This window comes from Narcine bancroftii, chromosome 3 (genome assembly GCF_036971445.1).
Source record: "Narcine bancroftii isolate sNarBan1 chromosome 3, sNarBan1.hap1, whole genome shotgun sequence".
NCBI classification, from domain to species: Eukaryota; Metazoa; Chordata; class Chondrichthyes; order Torpediniformes; family Narcinidae; genus Narcine; species Narcine bancroftii.
In genome coordinates this window covers 154,733,439-154,753,811 of record NC_091471.1, presented here as the reverse complement: position 1 = coordinate 154,753,811, position 20,373 = coordinate 154,733,439, and the positions used below count along the sequence as shown (strand labels likewise).

Genomic DNA, 20,373 nt, shown 5'->3' with positions numbered 1-20,373 from the left:
AGGGCTGTTTAGAGTCATCCAGCGTTCAGGATCCACCTTCACACTGGACATCGGTGGTAAGAGGGAACTATTTACTGTGGACAGATTAAAGCCAGCACGCCTCAACCCCAACGAGCCAGTGGTCGAGGCTCAGCCCAAGAAGCGAGGCTGCCCGGCAAAGAAGGACATTGATGCCGCTTCTGGGGGGGGGGGGGCGGGGGTGGCACGCCATTAGGCAGGCGAACCGGCCCTGCATGTCACGCATATGGCGGGGCAGCCGGCCAAGATGGCACCGTCAGGGGTTTCTTCCCGACCTCGGCACCAGGGTTAGAAGCCCGCACTCTGCGGCCCACGTGACTCCAGGCATAAGACCAGCCAGGCAGACCTCAATAAATCAATTTTGCTCACTGAACTTAACCCATTTGGTTGTGGAGTTATTCAGTAAGCAGAGTAGCCATTGCTACAATATATCCATATGTACTCTGTATTTTTGGATGTGAAATTTCAATGTTAATAAAAATATTGAAAAGATAGTTGGACTGGGCAGTAGGACCCTGCGGAGGAGTGCTGTGTCTCCCCACTTTCTGTGGGTCTGCACCAGCGTCTGTGGCACCATTGCAGCAGCTCTATCAGCATTGCCATAATTTATTATTTTTTGGATGATGCCTTCACCTGCTGCTTCTTAGCAATCTCGAACATACAGTTTTTCAGTCTGTTTCTCTCTGATTGAAGCTGCCTGAACTGCTGAGTATCTCCAATAGTTTTGCCTTTATCTCAACTTTACAGTACTGTATCTGCAGTTTCCTTTTTGTTTTTCATATCCCGTAGCCTAAAACGATCTGCTGTACCTTTTACATCTCAACACTTCATTTCAATATATTTTTTAAAAAATCAAATTTAAAGTTAGACAGTTAAAGCCTTTTCAGCACCCAATTAACTTACATCCTTGGTACATTTCGAATGGTGGGAGGAAACTGGAGCCCCTGGGAAAATCCACACGTACAAACAACTTACAGACAGTGTGGGATTTGAACCCCAGTCCCGATCGCTGACACTTTAAGGGCCTTGCGGTAACTGCTACGCCAACAGTGGTGCCCCCGCTACGCCAACCGTGCCACCCAATATATTGGCTAAAATACCAATTTAAGTTATTAATTCTGGTGATCCTATGTTTTTCCAAATCAGCGATGTTCATTTCTATCTATTGACAGCATTTTACTTGGAGCTGCATCGCTGGGTCTCGTGGTCTCCTACCCTCTGATGAAGAGGCTAACTTATTGGCCACAATTTATTTTGGGTAAGGAAGAATTTTGTGACTTTGCACTAACAGGGGGAAAAAACTTGTAGATGGAATTTGATCATTTCAACTTATTTTTGAAGTTGATATTAAAGTTTACTCATTATCACCTTACTTTTTGTATGTCTTCATTTGAGAATGAAATGGTTGCTTGAGATATAAAGCAATTAAAAATTCAGTAAGGTGGCGCTGATGTTTAACTTATTGCACTATGCTTCTGAGAATCAGAAATCAATGTTCCTTCAGTCGAAACCACACTAAACAATTTTCTATGCACACGAGTAAGATTTAGGGATCTGGCAATTGAAATGCAATATGATGCACATCTTTCAAGATTTCAGAGATTTATTTGTAACTTCCCCTAAAGGCCTAAAACTTATAATCTGCCACCAATATTTACTCACTTTAATTTACTTACCCATTTTTATGTTATAAACTGTAAAATTTGAATGTCATATCTGTATTTGATTTTTGCCAAATTTAATTTATTCCAAGCACATCATCCATCACTACGTTATTGCTTCCAAAATCCCTCCCCACTTTTGGATGGGGCACAGCTTGATTCCTCTTTAATGATTTTGATAAATTTTTAATCTTTAATGATTTTTTTAGACTTCTAAACAGTTTAAAACATTTCAAGCATTGTAAACAAATTGCTAATCCCAGGCATGAATTTTTCACATGGTTCATCATTTAAGATAGTAATGTATGTCTCGGTATGTATAAATAAATAAATAATTACATTCCACTTGGTCTCTGATATTAAAAGTTTTTTCTGGGTTCAGTGAATTTGTTTTCCATAAAATACCTATACATAAGAACTAGGACTAAATTAGGAGTTCTCCTGTCTTAATCAGATTGTTTTTCAGATTTCAGATTTATTGTCAGAATACATACATGACATACAACTCTGATTCCTTTTTCCTGCTGGTGCGGCAGAATTACCACTAATTAGTAGTGCAGAATTTAACTGCACATAGTCTGAACATGTGAACAGTTAAAAGAACTGTAAACAGATAACGAATGCAAACAAACTGACTGTGCAGTACAGGGACAGCAAAGAAAATGAATAAAGTGCACAAGTAAATGTCCTTAAATTAGCCCCTGATTGAGTTTGTCATTGAGGAGTCTGATGGAGGATGGGTAGCAGCTGATCCTGAGCCTGGTGGTGTGAGTCTTGTTGCACCTATACCTCTTTCCTGATGGCAGCAGCAAGAACAGAGCATGTGGTGGGTTGTGTGGTTCTTTGATGATTGCTGCTGCCCTCCGATGGCAGCATTCCCAGAAGATGTATTCATTAGTGGGGAGGGCTTTGTCTGTAATGTCCTGGGCTATTTCCACTACCTTTTGGAGGGCTTTATGCTCAGGAGTATTGGTGTTCCCATACTAGACTGTAATGCATCTGGTCAGTACACATTCCATCACACCTCTTTTCCAGGGTTTATGATGACATACAAAACCTCCACAAACTCCTGAGGATGTAGAGGCACTGATGTGCTTTCTTCATGATACCATTGGTGTGTTGGGTCCAGGAAAGATTCTCCAAGATAGTGACTTCTAAGAAACTAAATGTGCTCACCCACTCCATCTCTGATCCCCCAATGATCACTGGATTGTATATCTCTGGCTTTACTGAAGTCAATTAGCCTCTTTATTTTGGTGACTGAGTCAAGGTGGTTGTTGGTGCACCATTCAGCCATTCAGTCTCCCATCCTGTACGCTGACTCATCCCCATCCTTTATACAACCCACTACTATGGTATTGTCAGCAAATGTGTAAATGGTGTTATTGTCATACCGAGCTACACAGTTATAGGTGTAAAGTGATTAGAGCAGGGGGCTAAGAACACAGCCCTGTGGTGCTCTGGTACTGATGGAGATTGTGAAGAAGTTGTTGCCAATCTTCACTGATTGTGGTCTGGAGGTGAGGAAATCCATGATCCAGTTACATAGTGAGGTATTAACTCCCAAGTCTTGGAGTTTGCTGATCAGTTTTGAGGGGATGATGGTGTTAAGTGCCAAACTGTAGTCGATAAAGAGCTTCCTGATGTATGATCTTTGCTGTCCAGATGTTCCAAGGCTTTGTGTAAGGCCATTGAGATGGCATCTGCCGTAGATCTGTGTTGTCACCATTCAGACAGGAGCAGAGAAGCTTCATCACCAGCCTTTCAAAACACTGTTGATGTGTTACTGGTTGATAGTCATTAAGGCAGGTTACTGCAAGAGTGTTTTCAAGAGTATTTTGTAACTTTTTGGTAGTATTCTTAAATGAGAATTTCTCTTTGCTTGAGATACTTGGATCCAGTTGGTTAACATTTGTTTTATACCTAATTTTCCCTCTCCATTACATCAGTTTGATGTCCATTGAGATTTTATTTGGGACAGTGCTTTAGAATTTATATAAATATAATTGATTTGTCCACAAACTATTGTCTTATAGGTCTCACATTCAACTGGGGAGCCCTTTTAGGTTGGTCTGCTGTGAAGGGCACCTGTGATTGGTCAATCTGTCTACCACTTTATATCTCTGGTGTCATGTGGACATTGATATATGACACTATTTATGCACATCAGGTAAGGTCATCAATTATGGTTTATCTAAATGTCAGTTTCTTGGCATCCTGAAGAAACCATACAGTCTCACAGAATTTGTTAAAACCTAAATTCAGCTATTTGACAGCTAAAACTGCATTTCCACACACTAGTATTTTAATGGTAGGCAAACAACTTACTGAAGTAGACAGAAAATTTTCAAATTGAACTAAGGAATTGGGATTTAAAATACATTTGATGATGTTTTGGAAAAAAAAATCCTCCTACCCTTCTAATCTTTCTACCAACCATTTTAAATCCATGCGCATTGGATCTTGACTCTCTGCTATGACAAAAAAGATCCTTGATAATTTTGTGTACCTCAGCAAAATCTCCCTTCAGCTTCTTGAGTTCCAAAAAAACCCACAGCATATCCGGTGTTTCCTCGTATCTAAATTTTGCTGCATATGGCAGTATGCCTGCAAATATCCCATTGTTCCTCTCCAGCCCAATTATATTTTTCCTGTGTTATTATGATCAGAATTATATTTATGACCAAAAGCTGTAGTGTAATCTTCCTGCCCTTGTATTCTATGCCACAGCTAACAAAAGAAAGCATCCCATAATACAGTTAAACAAGAAGTCTGCAGATGCTAGGGTTGAGTGCAATGCACAAACATGCTGGAGAAACTCAGCAGGTCATGTAGCATCCATAGGAAGTAAAGGGTAACCATCGTTTCTGGCTTGGGCCCGTCATCAGTTTATTTATTGAGTTTTTTTTTAACCTATTGAGTTTCTCCAGTACGTTTAGATTAGATTTAGATTTCAAATTTATTGTCAAGAGTAGATACATGACATCACATACAACCCTGAGATTTTGTTTCCTGCATGCCAAGAAGAATTACCACTTACTGGTGGGCAAAAAAAACTGCACAATGTACACATGTAAACAACTGACTGTGCTATACAAAGAGGAGAAAAAAAACCATTAAAGTGCAAGAGTCCTTAAATGAGTCCCTAATTGAGTTTGTCGTTGAGTGGAGGGGCATACTTCTTTCCTGATATTAGCAGTGAGAATAGAGCATGTGCTGGGTGGTGTGGATCCTTGATGATGCCAGTGTTCCCCGTAGATGTTTTTGATCGTGGGAAGGGGTTTGGCTGTGATGACCTGGGACTGTCCACTACCTTTTTCAGGGCTTTACACTTAGGGGTATTAGTGTCTCCATACCAGACTGTGATGCAGCCAGTCAGCACACTTCCACAGCACATCTGTAGAAATTTGCCAGGGTTTCCTATTTCATACCAAATCTCCACAAACTCTTGAAGTAGAGGTGCTGATGTGCTTTCTTCATGATGCCATAAGTGTGTTGGGTCAGGAAAGATCCTCCAAGGTATTGACACCCTAGAACTTAAATTTGCTCACCCTCTCCACCCCTGATCTCCCCAATGATCACTAGATCGTACACATCTGGTTTTCCCTTCCTAAAGTCAACAATTAGTGTTTTTGGTTTTGGATCACATAATATGCCTTTTTAACCACTTTACAAACCTTGCTATCTATAAGGATCTGTGGACAGGCTCTTCAAAGTCTACTCCACACCTGCAATTATTCTGTTTCTCGTTGTTGTACCTCTCCAAATGCTTCATCTCAAACTTTTCTGAATTGAATTCCATTTGCTATATTTCTGCTCAACTGACCAGACCTTTTATACTTCCCTAAACTCAAAATTGTTATTTCTTACTATCAATCTTGCCATTTAATTTTGATTCATCAACAATCATTTTTATTATGCAACCTACATTTAAGCCTAATCGTCAATATAGAATTAGTGTTTGATGAAAATTCTTGGAGTTTGCTACATTCCCAGGGCTGAACTGATATTTTGTTCATCTTCACCCACAACTGCCTTGGCATACCTGACCAATCTCTCCCTTCAACTTGCAATGCTCCAATGTACAATTGTTACTGACTCCAGGCCTGGTCCATTCTGCACTCCACTCTCTTTGTCCCCCCACCCCACACTGATTTCCCATGATAGGCCACAATTCACTAGAATCTTGCTGTTCAGTTACCTTGTGTAACATTGTTGTTTCATTGTTTTCCATAAGTAATTTCTAGCCCAATGTACACCCTTTCATAATGTACTTTATATTTTCCATAACAGAATATTGGACCAGGAAGTTTATGCTGGAAATGTCTAAAACACTAGTTATGCAACATCAAGAATAACAGTATAATTCTAGTCACAGCACAAGAAAAATGTACTGGTAATTTTTTTTTTTGCATTCTTGTGCAGTTAAATACTGTTGAAACATTTGCTTTATGGGAACATGTTGTCCACCTATTACTTTAGGAGTGCAATCTTTAACGTATTTATTGCATCCATTGATAAAACATAGAACTCAGCCAGTCACATTTTCCCTGCTCTATGCTGAAATGTTTTAAGCTTAAAGTTTCAACAGAGAGAAAGATTCTTCTGAAAGCAGTTAATAGATCAACTCTAATATTCATATTGCTGTACAAAGTAAAAGGGCAAGAGAAAAATAACAGGAGCTTGAAGGCTGTGGGGCAGGAACTATTGGTCTATTGGTGTGTGATTCTACACTCTTGGACCTTCTCCCCGACGAGAGGAAGAAGAGAATGTGTCCAAGGTGTGATGGGTCTTTCAGAATGTTGGCTGATATTCACAGGCAAGGAGAGATGTAAATGGAATCTAGGGAGTGTGACATTTGCATGAGGGAGCTGCAACATCGTTCAATCTTGGGAAGAGCAGCTTTCATGCCACATTGATGGATGTAGCAGGTATGCTGTCGATGGTACATCTACACAAGTTGTTGAGGAGCGTGCGGGACATGGCAAACTTCCTTAGTCTTCTCAGAAAGTTTGTGTGCTATCTTGTCTGTCATGTCAGTGTGCTTGATCCAGGTCACTGGAAATATTTACCAAGAACCTGAAGCTCTCTACTCTATTTTCCAGTGCTATTGATGTCGACGGGAATATAGTCTCTATCGCCTCTTCTGAGCTCTGTGATAAACTCCTTCATCTTGTGTGTTTATTTCTATAGAGATGGTCTTGCCTCTTTTAACCATAACTTGAATGAATCCAAAATGTAATTATGAATTTGTTGGTTTTTTAAATATTTAGTCATTTATAAATATCTTTTACTTGTGACGTGGCTAGTTATAAAATCATGGCTGCAAGGCACATGGAACATTTTGTTCTACATACAAAATATAAATGTTTTTCTACCTTCCTAATTTTGGGAGGAGTGTCATTTAAGTTATATTCATTGAAATTTTTAATGATTATTATTTTTAAGAATATTGTATTCTGTTTATTCCATACAAAGAGATATTGGTTGCATTCTTTTTCAATTGCATCTTCTGAACTCCTAAATATATTGGTCTTGTACATGAGTGTCTTGAGAAGACAACAGCACTTTTTTGAAATGTGATGTGCTATTCTTCAACTTGCTATTTTCTATCTAGGATAAAGCAGATGATATTCTGGTTGGAGTGAAATCGACTGCATTGAAGTTTCAAGAGCAGACTAAACGATGGCTAATGGGATTTAGCACAATCATGATGACAGGATTGGCAGTGGTAGGACTAAACAGTGAACAGACATTGCCCTATTATGTAGCTATGGTAGCTGTTGGATCTCATCTAGCCCATCAGGTATGAACAATTATATGTGTTATTTTGACTGTAATTTGCACAAAACATGTTCTTTTATAATTAAGCGAGGCCGGAGTTTTGAATTATTTCTTTTTACTTTTTATACCCTGTGATAGTACAGACCTATCACCAATGTATATAGTTACAGTATCTAGAGTGTAATGACTGTGCTTACAGCGATTGGCTGAGAGCTTAGCCACGCCTACTGTCTGGGCCTTAAAGGGTTGTGTCCCTAGCCAGGTCGGATCATTCCGGACTGGTCGGCCACCTGTGAAGAGCTCCTGTCTTTTGCTAATAAAAGCCTTGGTTTGGATCAACAAATCTTCGGTTCTTTTGACGAGCTCTACATACCCCTACAAAAGAGAGTGGCTAGGATAATTTAAGAGAAATATCTATCCAGTTTTGCCATGTGTATAATTGTTAAATGTTTTGAATATTGATGAATCTACCTAGTATCTCTGTCTTTTAACAACAGCTCCACCATCAATTGCAATCTGTAAGAAATTACCAATTTAATATTGACTTGAAAATTTTGCTCTACCTTTGGCTGTATAAGCTGGTCTGAGCAAGTTTAAAACTTTAAAGGCTCAGAAGAGCTAACAATGAATATTTTGATCACTAATGAATAATAAGCACAAAAGATCATTAAATTGTTTTTAATGCAAGATAATTGAACAAGAATTTAAAAATTTTCATCCCATTTTGCAGCTTCATTTAAAGCTTTCATGAATAATTAAAAGTGTAAAACTTAATTCCTCTTATCATGAACTTTTGTTGGAGTTGAACTTAAAAAAATATGTTCACCTTTCTTTAGTTTATTTTTTTCTTTATTTGACATCAAATTTATTGGTACAGGTACACCATCTTTTATCCGGAACCTTTGGGGGACAGTGTGTTCCGAATTTCGGATTTTTCCGGATTTCGGAAAGCCCACCCAAATTGTGCTGACTTATCTACCCCCACTCCCTTTCAGTCGGCCGACATGGCAAAACTGGATAGATATTTCTCTTAAATTATCCTAGCCACTCTCTTTTGTAGGGGTATGTAGAGCTCGTCGAAAGAACCAAAGACTTGTTGATCCAAACCAAGTTCCAGTCCCTCAGCCGCCAGGTCGCCTCCCCCAAGCGCCAGACCCTCGGCTGCCTCCCCCAAGTGCTGGGCGCCTCTCTCCCCACTTACCGGATTTTGGAGCTTTTCGGATTTTAGAAGTCCGGATAAAGGATCGTGTACCTGTATTCACTCTAATTCCCCCTCCTTTGACCATACTTTTTAAAAAATTTTCCCTAACCTTTTAAATTCATTGATTGTGTCAGTCTTATGAGGCCTATTGGAATTAAAGATGACTCACTTTATTCTGGGTTCTGAGGTGTAGTTAATGAGACAGCAGACTCTTCAACATGTGAGGCAAGAGGTAGCTGATGGCCTGGTGGGTAATTTGTGAGGTGGTGCACATTTTATTATGTTTATTCATGGTTTCACAATACATCCAGAATGTTCCTTCTCTATTTTGAGTGTCATGAGCTAGAATTTGCCAGGAATCAGTGGAAATGTTGCATTTCTTCTCGAAAAGCTTGAGATTTCCTTAAATATTTTCTCTGTCCATTTCCATAGCAGAGTTGGGAATAGAGTGTCTGTTTCAGGAGTTGAGCACCTTAGCAATGTAGTCTGCCCAGCATATCCAACTTAAAACCACTCTGGCCTTAATACATGTCACTTGGGTCTTAAGATGCTTGATCTTGGAAGTGTTTAGGAGGGCAGAGATACCTACTGCCAAGTAGGTGAGTTTTGTGCCAGGTTCGAGGTCTTGATCTTTAAATACATTTTTCTTCAGTTGACCAAAGGATGTACGGGTGGATTGAGGGCGATAGTGAATTTCATTGATGTTTGCCTTTGCAGACAGGTGGGCCCGAAGTGTGGAAGATACAATATTCAATTTATTTAAAAATGTCATATTACATGAAATTCCCTTTTGTTGTAAGGCAGGGAGATTCGCCATCAGTAGAAATTGCCTGAAGCACCTCTTAGAGAAAGAGAAACAAGAGAGTTTCCCCCAGAGTCACCAAGTGTCCTTGGATTTGCGTCCAGAACTCCTGCATCCACAGAGTCCAGTCCAAATCACTGGCAACTGAGTTCCAGATACAAACCCTGATATGAATAGGAACCCTTCAGCACCGTCTTGCATTCCAGTTCCGATACCTGGTACCCATTCAGCCACACTCGAGCCAGTCTCCAGCATTCCGCTACTTGGTGTGAGTCCCTTGACTACAGTCTCCATCTGCCCACAACCAGCGTGGGTTCCTCTCCTTGAGTTATCAGCAGTCCGCTGCTTGTGTGTTTTTCAGCTGCAGAACCCCTCACTGCTCCACTGCCCTAGTCATCATCCTATGGATCGTCTCCTCTGCTTCTCTTCAGACTAGGGGGTGTTCACAGGGTTTCTCTATGAACCTTTATTGTTGTAGATTATGCTCAGACATGTTGGTGCACTTCTAATCATATCATTGCCAGACAATGCCTCCACCATTTTAAGGCCAAAATGGTTTTTTCCCCAATGAATGCAGGAAAATATTTGTCTGATCAGGTCTGATGTGTCACAGAAGATACTATTTTCTTGATTAACTAATATCAAATGGTTTACATTTTAATAAATATCTAGAAAAATTTGGTTATTTTGTATATAAATTTAAGAAAGCCTGGGTAATGTAGTAAGATTAATATAATGGCTCTCCTGCCAAATTTTATCCTGGGGCTTAATTCAAGGATCAGTATTTTATGTATTAGAGTACTCTCACTTTGTTTCACGTACGTAGAAAGTAAACATCAAATGATAAAAAGAGAATGAATAAGCTAGACATCATGGAACATATCCAGATTTTATAATTTAATTGGATCATTCTGAGAGCTACAGATCATATGGGAACATTTATGACCTGGATTGTTGTACTTTAATTGCGGTACCACAAAAGAGTATAGCTATTGCACAAGAAAATACCGGTAAGTAAAATCTCATTCAATGAACTCTATTCCTTTTATGTCAATCCGTGTTTATCTAAAAATATAAAAGGTCTATCTTTAATATTATGAATTTATGGTCACAATTCATCAAAATAGTAGCAAATGAGCCTTTTTATAAATACTTTCAATTATTCTTTTAAATAAACATTTTGTTTAAAGATGCATGTAAAATTCTTTATTAAAGATATTGATTCAGCTGAATGTGTATTCTGCTCTTTCCAAAATAGATATACTCATTGGACATAAACAGTCCTCAAGACTGCTGGAAGAAATTCTGTTTGAATCGCACATTGGGACTCGTACTATTTTCTGGAATTGTATTTGGAAATCTGTGGAAAAGAAAGACAAAGACTGATGAAACAGGAAAAGTGCAGAGCTGATCTGTGCATCAGGATGCATATGCCAAAATTAAAATATGAAAGAAAACCAGATAAAGAAACAATTTCAATATCATACCTTTACTAACCACATAATTTATATATTTTGTATCTAAAAATAGTAATCTGGAGTAAAAAAACAAACTAATAGAGGAATTCAAAAGGTCAAGAGGCATCTGTGGAAATGGTGGCCAAGGAATTAATGTCATACAATATGGAAACAGGCCCTTTGCCAAACTTGTCTTTACCAACCACAAAGTCCCATCCACACTAGTCCCAACCTGCCTGGTTTGACTCATTTCCCTCTGTCTAAACCAATCCATATATCTGTCCAAATATTTTTTTATAGGTGGCAATAGTACCTGCCTCATCTACTTCCTCCAGCAATTTGTTCCATGCACTCACTGTGTAAAATAAAACTTATCTCTCAGGTCTTCCTCTTCACCAAAGACCATTGTCCTCTAGTTACTGACTTCCTTATTCTGGGCAATAGACTCTGTACTCTCACATGATCTATTCCTCTTAAAGTTTTGTATACCTCTATCAGATCACCCCCTTGTCCTCCTGCATTAAAAATCTTAGAAATAAATCCCTAGCCTACTCAATGTCTCTGTATAGATCAGGCCCCTGAGTCTTTAATCTTCTCTCCATCCTCCTCCTGATTGACAACTTTCCTATAGCTTGGTGACCAAATTGAACACAATACTCCAAAAGGTGCCTCATCAATGTTTTGTACAAGAACAACATGACCTCCCAACTTCAATACTGAATACCCTGGACTAATGAAGGCCAGCCTATCTTCCTGTGATGCCACTTTCAAAGTACTATGTACCTTAAATCCTGAATCCCTCTGCTCTACAACAGTCCCCAGATCCCTGCCATTCACTGTAGATCTTGCACATTAGACCTCTTACTTTCCTATTCCAACTGATAAAGATCTTGCTGAATTTTTTGGCAATCATCTTCACTTTCTACAATACCAGACACTGTTGTTATTCACAAACTTGCTGTGTATGTTTTATCTAATTAAAGTTTGGAGATGACCATCAGCAATGGGCCCAGCATGAAACCCTGAATCATACCACTAGTCACAGGCTTCCAGTCTAAAACACAACCTTCCAACATCACTTCTACTTTCTTCCATGAAACCTATTTTATCCATTCAGTTATCTGTTCTTGAATTCCGTGTAACCTTACCTTCCAGAGCAGCCTACAGTACAGAACCTTATCAAATGGCTTGCTGAAATCCATATATACAATACAGTGTGGCACCATTATAATGTGATCATGGGGGGGGGGGGGGGGGTCCATAAATCTCATTGCAAAAAAAGCAAGGGTGTACTAAATCAGGATTTTAATAAATTGTTGTTGTTACAGTTGAAATTAAAACACAAATTATCTGATAAGACACATTTACTTGACCCAATGATCCAGTACTTGTGTTTGGAGTATTGGAGCATCTGATTATAAATCCGTGTGCATCTGTGTTTGGAACTGCTGTCTCTTTGTCAAGGTCCCCACTCCTGCCAGAAGCCCGATGCCCCTGTTCATGCTGCGGATCCAACATCCCCACTCCTTCCAGGAACCCATCACCCAAGTCCAATGACTTATCGCGGTGTATCTGAACTTGTATTAAATTGGGGCATGTAAAAATTGGGGTTTCACTGTATGTACAGCTTTGCCTTCGTCAACCTTTTTGAAGACATGACCTCCAACTTACAAAATGGTGGACTATCCCTAATCACCCCTTGTCCATCTAAGTGCATGTAGATCTTCTCACTTGGAAGACTGTAGTAACTTAGCAAACCCAGATGTTTGGCCCACTGGCCTGTAGTTCCCGTGCAGCATTTCTTAAATAGAGGCACAGCATGTACTTTCCTCCTGACTTAATAAATCTCAGCCAGCAAACCTGCAATTTTCTATCTAGTTTCCCATAGTTTCCTAAAATAAAAACACAAGGTATCCGCCTACATTTTGCTGATACCTTGATGAAGGGTTCCAGCTGGAAATGCTGGTTATGTATCTTTATCTTTGATATTCAACAGACTCGCCAAGGCAAATAGCACCTTTGGAAGACTACACAAAAGAGTCTGGAAAAACAACCAACTGAAAAACCTCACAAAGATAAGCGTATACAGAGCCGTTGTCATACCCACACTCCTGTTCGGCTCCAAATCATGGGTCCTCTACCGGCATCACCTACGGCTCCTAGAACACTTCCACCAGCGTTTTCTCCGCTCCATCCTCAACATTCATTGGAGCGACTTCATCCCTAACATCGAAGTACTCAAGATGGCAGAGGCCGACAGCATCGAATCCACGCTGTTGAAGATCCAACTGCGCTGGGTAGGTCATGTCTCCAGAATGGAGGACCATCGCCTTCTCAAGAAGTTATATGGCGAGCTCTCCACTGGCCATCGTGTCAGAGGTGCACCAAAGAGGTACAAGGACTGCCTAAAGAAATCTCTTGGTGCCTGCCACATTTACCACCGCCAGTGGGCTGATATCGCCTCAAACCGTGCATCTTGGCGCCTCACAGTTCGGCGGGCAGCAACCTCCTTTGAAGAAGACCGCAGAGCCCACCTCACTGACAAAAGGCAAAGGAGGAAAAACCCAACACCCAACCCCAACCAACAAATTTTCTCCTGCAACCGCTGCAACCGTGTCTGCCTGTCCTGCAACAGACTTGTCAGCCACAAACGAGCCTGCAGCTGACGTGGACATTTACCCCTCCATAAATCTTCATCCGCGAAGCCAAGCCAAAGATAAAATACACTGTTTGACCTGTTGAGTTTCTCCAGCGTTGTGGTTTTACTTCAATAACAGCATATGCAGATTTTGGCATTTTATTCTTGGAGATTTGTCTACCTTCATACAGATCAGGACCTTCGCCAACTGTAATACTGACTGTTCTCAAGACATTACTACTGACTGTCTCAAGTTCCCAGTCCTCTCTCCACAGTAAAAACAGAGAGATACTCATTGAGAATCTTGCCCATTTCCTGTGGCTCCACACAAAGTTGACTGTTGATTCCTGAAGAGTGGCATTTTTTCCTCTGGTTACTCTTTTCTCTTTATTAAGTATATAAAATTCTGATTTATTTTTAGCTTGCTCCTCAGTTCCTGAAAATCCTCCTGGTATACACTTGATCCCAGCTACTTATACCTGCCTCCTTGCCCTTGACCAGAGGCTGAATTTCCCTCATCATCCAACTCTTGTCAACACACTTGCTCTTCAAACATCCTGTTCTATTCAATTTGAACTAGTTCTCTTGCACCTTCAAAGTTAGCTTTGCCCAAATTCTGAATTTTGATATGGTCCGGCCCTGTTTCTCTCCATAACTATCTTATGGACACTTCATCCCTTCCCAACTTCCCAAGGCTAAATCAAACATTGCTCTTTTCCTTGAACACACTTAACAAATTCCACCCCATCTAAACCTTTCACTCAATGGCTTTCCCAGTCAATATTTGGAAGGTTAAGGTCCCCTACTTTGACAAGCTTATTTGACCTGCAGCTGGGCTCAATCTCCTGGCATATTTGCATCTCTAACCCCCGTTCACACTTTGACAGGACTATACTACACTTCAAACAAGGTGCTTATGGCTTTCTTGTTCTCAGCTGAACCCAAACCTCACTAGCTGTCCCACCTGTAATGTCATCTCTGACCACTGCCTTGATATCCAATGTATAACATGATGTTCCCTCTTTTACCCCCACCTCTGTGCCTCCTGATGCATCTGATGTTGACATTTTAGATCATGATCCTTCATCAGTCTGCATCGCAGTGAGCTGTGCAGAGAAAACTGGGAGAGCTTGTGCATATTTCACCAAAAAGTTATTTTCATGTGTAGCAGTGCTAGAGGGATTGAATTTAAAAGCAGGAAGGTTCTGTTGTGATTGTACAAAGTACTACTGAGGTTGTACCTGGAGTACTGTGTGCAAATCTGCTGTCTTCAGAATGGATATACTGGCTTTGGTGGCAGTGTAGTGGAGGTTCACCAGGTTGATTCCAGAAATAAGGGTTTATGAGTGATTGAATAGCCTCTGACTCCAATAATTAAAGATGAGTGGGAATTTTATAGAAACATGGAAATCAGAAATTAGAGAGGTGAGAGTAGAATAAGCCACCAGCTAAAGTGGTGAATGCGGGCTTAATTTTGAAAATTTGGATAGGTACATGGACGGCAATTATTCAAGTATGGGTCAATGGGACTTGGCAGAATAATAGTTCAACATGGACTAGATGGGCCAAAGGGCTTATTTCTATGCAGTAGGGTTCTATGTTTTTAGAAGTACAGAGGTTGTTTCCACTGGAAGGTGAGACAAGGAATTCGGGACATTACCTCAAGATTCAGGGAGCAGATTTAACACAGAGAAACTAATTCTCCCAGAGAGGAATTCTCAGCCCAATGAACCAGTAGTGTCTGCCTCATTGAATGTATTTAAGATACAGAATTTTGAATAGCAGGGGAATTAAATGTTATGGAAACAGGAGGGTAAATAGAGTTGAATCAAGATTCAATTTATTGGCACGTATAAAAACAGTATCATATTACACAAAATTGCTTTTGTCTGCTGTCAGGCAGACAGATTCACCATCAGCAGAAATTGTCTGAAGCTCCTCTGTCAGTGAGAGAAGTGAAGCAAAAGAGAGTTCCCTCCAGAGTCTAAGTGTCTGTGGATTTGCCCAAGTGCTCCCGCAGTCTCCGCAGCCACACGTGGTCCAATCCAAATCATCGGCAACCCGAGCTCCAGATCCAAACCTCTGATATGATTAGGAATCCTTCAGCACTCTCTCGCATCCTGGTTCTGATACATGGTACCCCTTCACCCAGTTTCAAGCCAGTCTCCAGCAGTCCGCAACCTGATGCAAATCTCTTGACCACAGTCTCCAGCAGCCCGCAGCTTCTATGGGCTTCTCGCTTTGGGTCGCCAGTAGCCCGCCACCTGTGTGGTTCCTTCAGCTGCGGAACCCCTCAGTGGTCCACCGCCATGGTCACCGTCCCAGGGGTCGGTCCTCTGTTTCTTGGGTGGGGAAGGGGTAGTGTCATTTTCTGGTGCCCTGTGCCAGTCCTTCTCTGAGTGTGTAATCCCTTGTGTCTGCTGCAGATCATCTTAGGTGCAGATCCTGTGGTCATGGGATTTTAAATAAAACCACCGTTCCTTTAACAGATCATTCAAACCTTGTACAAAGCTGACATCAGTCAAACTGGGCAGTTGGACCCTGCAGGAGCACTGTTTCTCCATTTTGTGCAAATCCGTACCAGCAGCAGTGCTCCTGTTACAGCAGCGCCATCAAATCAGCCATGATATTATTGAATGATGGAACTGGTTCAATGAATCAGATGATCTACTTCTTTTTCTTGTTTTATGAAATGTCAATGATTACACACAATCCTCACCTCAGTGAATTCCTCTAGCAGTTTGTTAATTCCAAGTTCAGGTTTGAAAATGGTTTGGAATTATTCAAATGCTTATTTAAATATGTCAAAACCTACTTTAAATCTTTAGCCTTTAATCAATTTTCTTTTACTTCAGAAATCCTAATAACTGATTATTATTTAAACTTCTGGTTGTGGAAATAAAATATTTTACAGGCTATTTAAAGCTAACAACAATAAAGTTCTATAATCCCTTTATCCATTTTACAGAAATTTTTATTTACTGTCACTCCAAGTTTATATCTTTTCTATCCTTTGTATGCACAAAGGAAACTCAAATAACTGCAGATGCTGGACATCTGAAATAAAAACAGAAAATTCTGGAAATTCAGCAGGTGCAAGGGCATCAATGGAAAGAGAAACCAGGGCACAGTTTGTGATAGAAGATCATTAGTGCTGGAAACGTGAGAAAACAAGTTTTAAGTTACAAAGCAGGCAAGAGAAGAATGAAAACAACAAAGGGTGTTTCTCTGACAGATGAGGTCAGGTCTGCCCAGGTGATCCAAGTATTTAGGGAGTGGTTGATAAATTAATGAGGTCAATTAGAGAGAAAAGCAAAAAAAGGCATGTTAAGAGCTGATATGCAGGTCAGAGCGAGATCAAAAGGAGAATGTTGGAAAGTATGTTGTTCACCAGTAAGTCTCATGTTTTTTTTGTTTGTTGATAATCTTTGAGCCATTTTTGGATTTTATCCTCAATGACATGTAGTTTGATTTTTGTTCAGTGATCACCAACGACAGTCCAAATTTTCCATGTCCATTAGTTCATCATTATTAATGTTGCTCTTCCTTGGAATCCTCCAAGATCATCTTCTGATACAGGGTCCTCAGTGGAGCATGATGAGAAATGCTCTCACTTCTTTCAAAAGGGTTCATGGATGACCTCTGATCCACAGCCCTAAGGAAGTGGACAACTCAATAACATCCTCGCAGATGGACATAGGTTTGTTCAATCCTTTTATGCCAGCTTGTATGACAGTAAGGCCACAGACAACAACAAGCAGGAGAGTGCATCAGCCACCGACCATGGGATGCTGACAGACTCCATCTGTTCCTTTGAGATGAATAAAACTCCCAGATGCGATGACTGATAAGCTGAGTTTCATGTGGCCTGTGAGACTGGGTGGACCCGGACCTGCTGGAAGTGAACAACACTATACTGGCCAGCAGCATGTCAGACTCCATGAGGAAGGGCATCATCACTCATCTACAGAAGGAAGGGGTAGAAGGAGGACATCAGGAACTGGAGATCCATATCATTGTACTCAAAATCCTTTCCAAGCCCATTGCCTAGTGGGTCACCTGCTCTGAAATAGGTGATCCACCCAGACCAAACCTGTGCTGTTTTGGACAATAAAATCTTTGGCAGCCTAATGCTACTCTGAGATATCATCGCCTATGTGCAGGACAGGACGGTGGATACCTGCCTGCTCAGCTTGGACCAGGAGTAGACCCTCAATAAAATATCACCCACATACATGATGAATATGATATCTAAAATGGGATTTGGAGAGGGAATCAAAAATTGGATTCAACTGTTTTACACAGACATCTATAGTGCAGTTTGAATTAATTGGTGGGGAACATAGCTTTCCCATAAAGTGTAGAGTCAGGCAGGGTTGTTTGTGTCCTGCACAGAGTCTTATTCTGAATCCATTAGGAAGTATGTCAGCATTTGAGTTGTGACGTTGCCAGGAAGTAGAGGCACTCAGGTCAAAGTCACTGTTTTCTGTTCAGACACACAATCGAACTGCAGACTGATTAGCATCTGCAGCTAGTTTGAGTTGGCATTAGGCATAAGAGTTAAGGGATGAAGATCAAGGCAATGCTCTTCAATAACTGGCTTGACCAGTCTGCCATCCCATTCATAGCCACACCTGAATACCTGAAGGTGTTAAGGATTTGGTTTGGAGTGGCTGGGGCGTGTAACAAAAATTGGTCAGAGCAGATAGCAAAGGTCCTCCAGAAATTGAGACTGTAGGTGCAGCGCTCCCTCTAAGTAAGAGGGAAGATTCTGGTCATCAGGTGCGAGGTGCTCCCAGTATGTGGCACAGATGTGGTCCAACCACCCCCTCCTCTTCATCCCTCTGCCCTTGGCCTTGCACCTAGTAAAGCCTGTGACCACTGCTGACTCACAAGAGACCACCCTCGGGTGCCTAGATAAGCCTGCACAAGTCAGCAAGCGAGAACAAGGACAACTTCAATGTCAAGTGAAAGATGCAGCCAGCAGCCAATGAAGGTTTTGATTAGTTAGTTTGGGCTGAAAAAGAGGACCGCCTAGAATGGCGCACCCTAACATAGTTTATTCTTTGTTCTTTCATGGGATTCAGTAACTCATACATCTGGTGACCTCATTACTATACAAACTCGTCACTTATGGAAATGGCTGGTGGTAAAAACAAACAGTTTGAACATCTAGACATTTGACAAAAGGTTAGTCATACTTGATTTTGGCCTCCAAAAGCCTTTTCAATGGATTTTCACCATAGCAAACATCTCAAAACCCATCATCTTTCACACTTCTCTCTGCTTGTGGATTTAAAGAATTGTCATTCAATAGACTGTTACATGTGTGCACTGGTGAGCTGTATCCACTCTCCCACAATGACTGTCACCTCCATACCAGGAGTTGCTCAAACAATTCTATCCCCTGGTAACTCGTTTGTCACAATGATGCCAAACATGTGGTGACTCACCACATCCAGACCCATGGTGGTCCTGTTTCAGCACAAGTCTGCAGGCCACCCCTGGACTGCCTAAAGATTGTGAAAGCTAAGTTCAGTCATATGGAAGAGCTGCTGGGCATCACTTCTACATATGGTTCCAAAGATATCTCCAGGAGAATGGCGGCCTTGTGTACATTATCATGCCCTTAATAATGCCTGCATCCCAATTTGATACAGCATCCTGCATTTGCAGGATTTCTTGGCAAACCTGCATGGCAAGTAGGTGTTCATGAAGATGGACCTTGTGCGCAGCAATTACCAAATCCTGGTCAAGCCAGCAGATACTTCCAAGGTAGCTGTGATTACTCCGTTTGGTATTTTTAAATTTTCTACAGCTACTGCTTGATTTGCAGAACGCAGGCCCACTGTTCCAGCAATGCATGAACCACATTCCCTCTGGCCTCAATTTCATCTACGCATGCATCGATGATGTTCTGGTAGTGAGTTCCAGTGAAGCAGTGCACAGGAACCATTTCTTGTCACTGTTTCAGCGATTGACGAACATGAAATTTTAATCAACCAAGCAAATTCATGTATGGTGTCAGCTAACTCACATTTTGGGGACATCAAGTAATGGAAAATGGCATCTTGCTGGAAGATTTCAGATTTTTTGTCTAGAGTACATAAATTACATCACATACAACTCTGAGATTCTTATTCCTGCAGGTGAGGCAGAATCATCACTTATTGGTAGTGCAAAAAAAACTACACAATCTACACAGGTAAACTAATAAAGAACTATAAACAGACAATAAAATGTAAGCAAACTCTGCAATTCAGAGAAAAAATTTAAAAAATCAATAAAGTGCAAAAATTAAAATCCTTAAACAAGTCTCTGAGTTTGTTGTTGAGGAGTCTGATATTGGAGGGGTAGCAGTTGTTCCTGAACTTGGAGGTGTGAGTCTTGTGGCACCTACGGTAACAGTGAGAACAGAGCCTGCGCTGGTGGTGTGGATCTTGATGATTGCTGCTACTCTCCGATGTCAGTATTCCTTGTAGATGTTCTTAATGGTGGGGAGGGTTTTGCCTGTGATGTCCTGGGCGATGTCCACTACCTTTTGCAGGGCTTTATGCTGAGGGGTATTGGTGTCCCCATAGCAGACTGTGATGCAGCTGGTTAGCACACTTTCCACCACACACCTGTAGAATATTGCCAGGGTTTTTTGATGTCATACCAAACCTTGGAAAACTCCTGAGGAAGTAGAGGTTTTTGGTGATACCATTAGTGTGTTAAGTGCTGGAATGATCCTCTGAGATAGTGACGCCCAAGAACTTAAATTTGGTCACCCTCTCCTCCTCTGATCTCCCAGTGATCCCTTCCTGAATTCA

The 20,373-nt window shown here is 40.9% G+C and overlaps 1 protein-coding gene across 6 annotated transcripts in view; it reads left to right on the top strand.

The window, feature by feature from the left end:
• coq2 (coenzyme Q2 4-hydroxybenzoate polyprenyltransferase) overlaps positions 1 to 10,939 on the top strand; it is a 43,191-nt gene extending 32,252 nt beyond the window's left edge. For 4 of the 6 annotated variants that reach the window (XM_069925446.1, XM_069925445.1, XM_069925447.1 and 1 more), the window contains 4 exons: positions 1,191 to 1,276; positions 3,716 to 3,849; positions 7,297 to 7,485; positions 10,725 to 10,939. In XM_069925446.1, coding sequence (XP_069781547.1) covers positions 1,191 to 1,276; positions 3,716 to 3,849; positions 7,297 to 7,485; positions 10,725 to 10,877 — 562 coding nt within the window. In that variant the 3' untranslated portion in view covers positions 10,878 to 10,939. Of the gene's footprint in view, positions 1 to 1,190; positions 1,277 to 3,715; positions 3,850 to 5,972; positions 6,076 to 7,296; positions 7,486 to 10,724 lie in introns of those variants that run through there. The other 2 variants (XR_011353845.1, XR_011353846.1) reach the window with 2 other exon arrangements.
• The last annotated feature ends 9,434 nt before the right edge of the window (positions 10,940 to 20,373 follow it).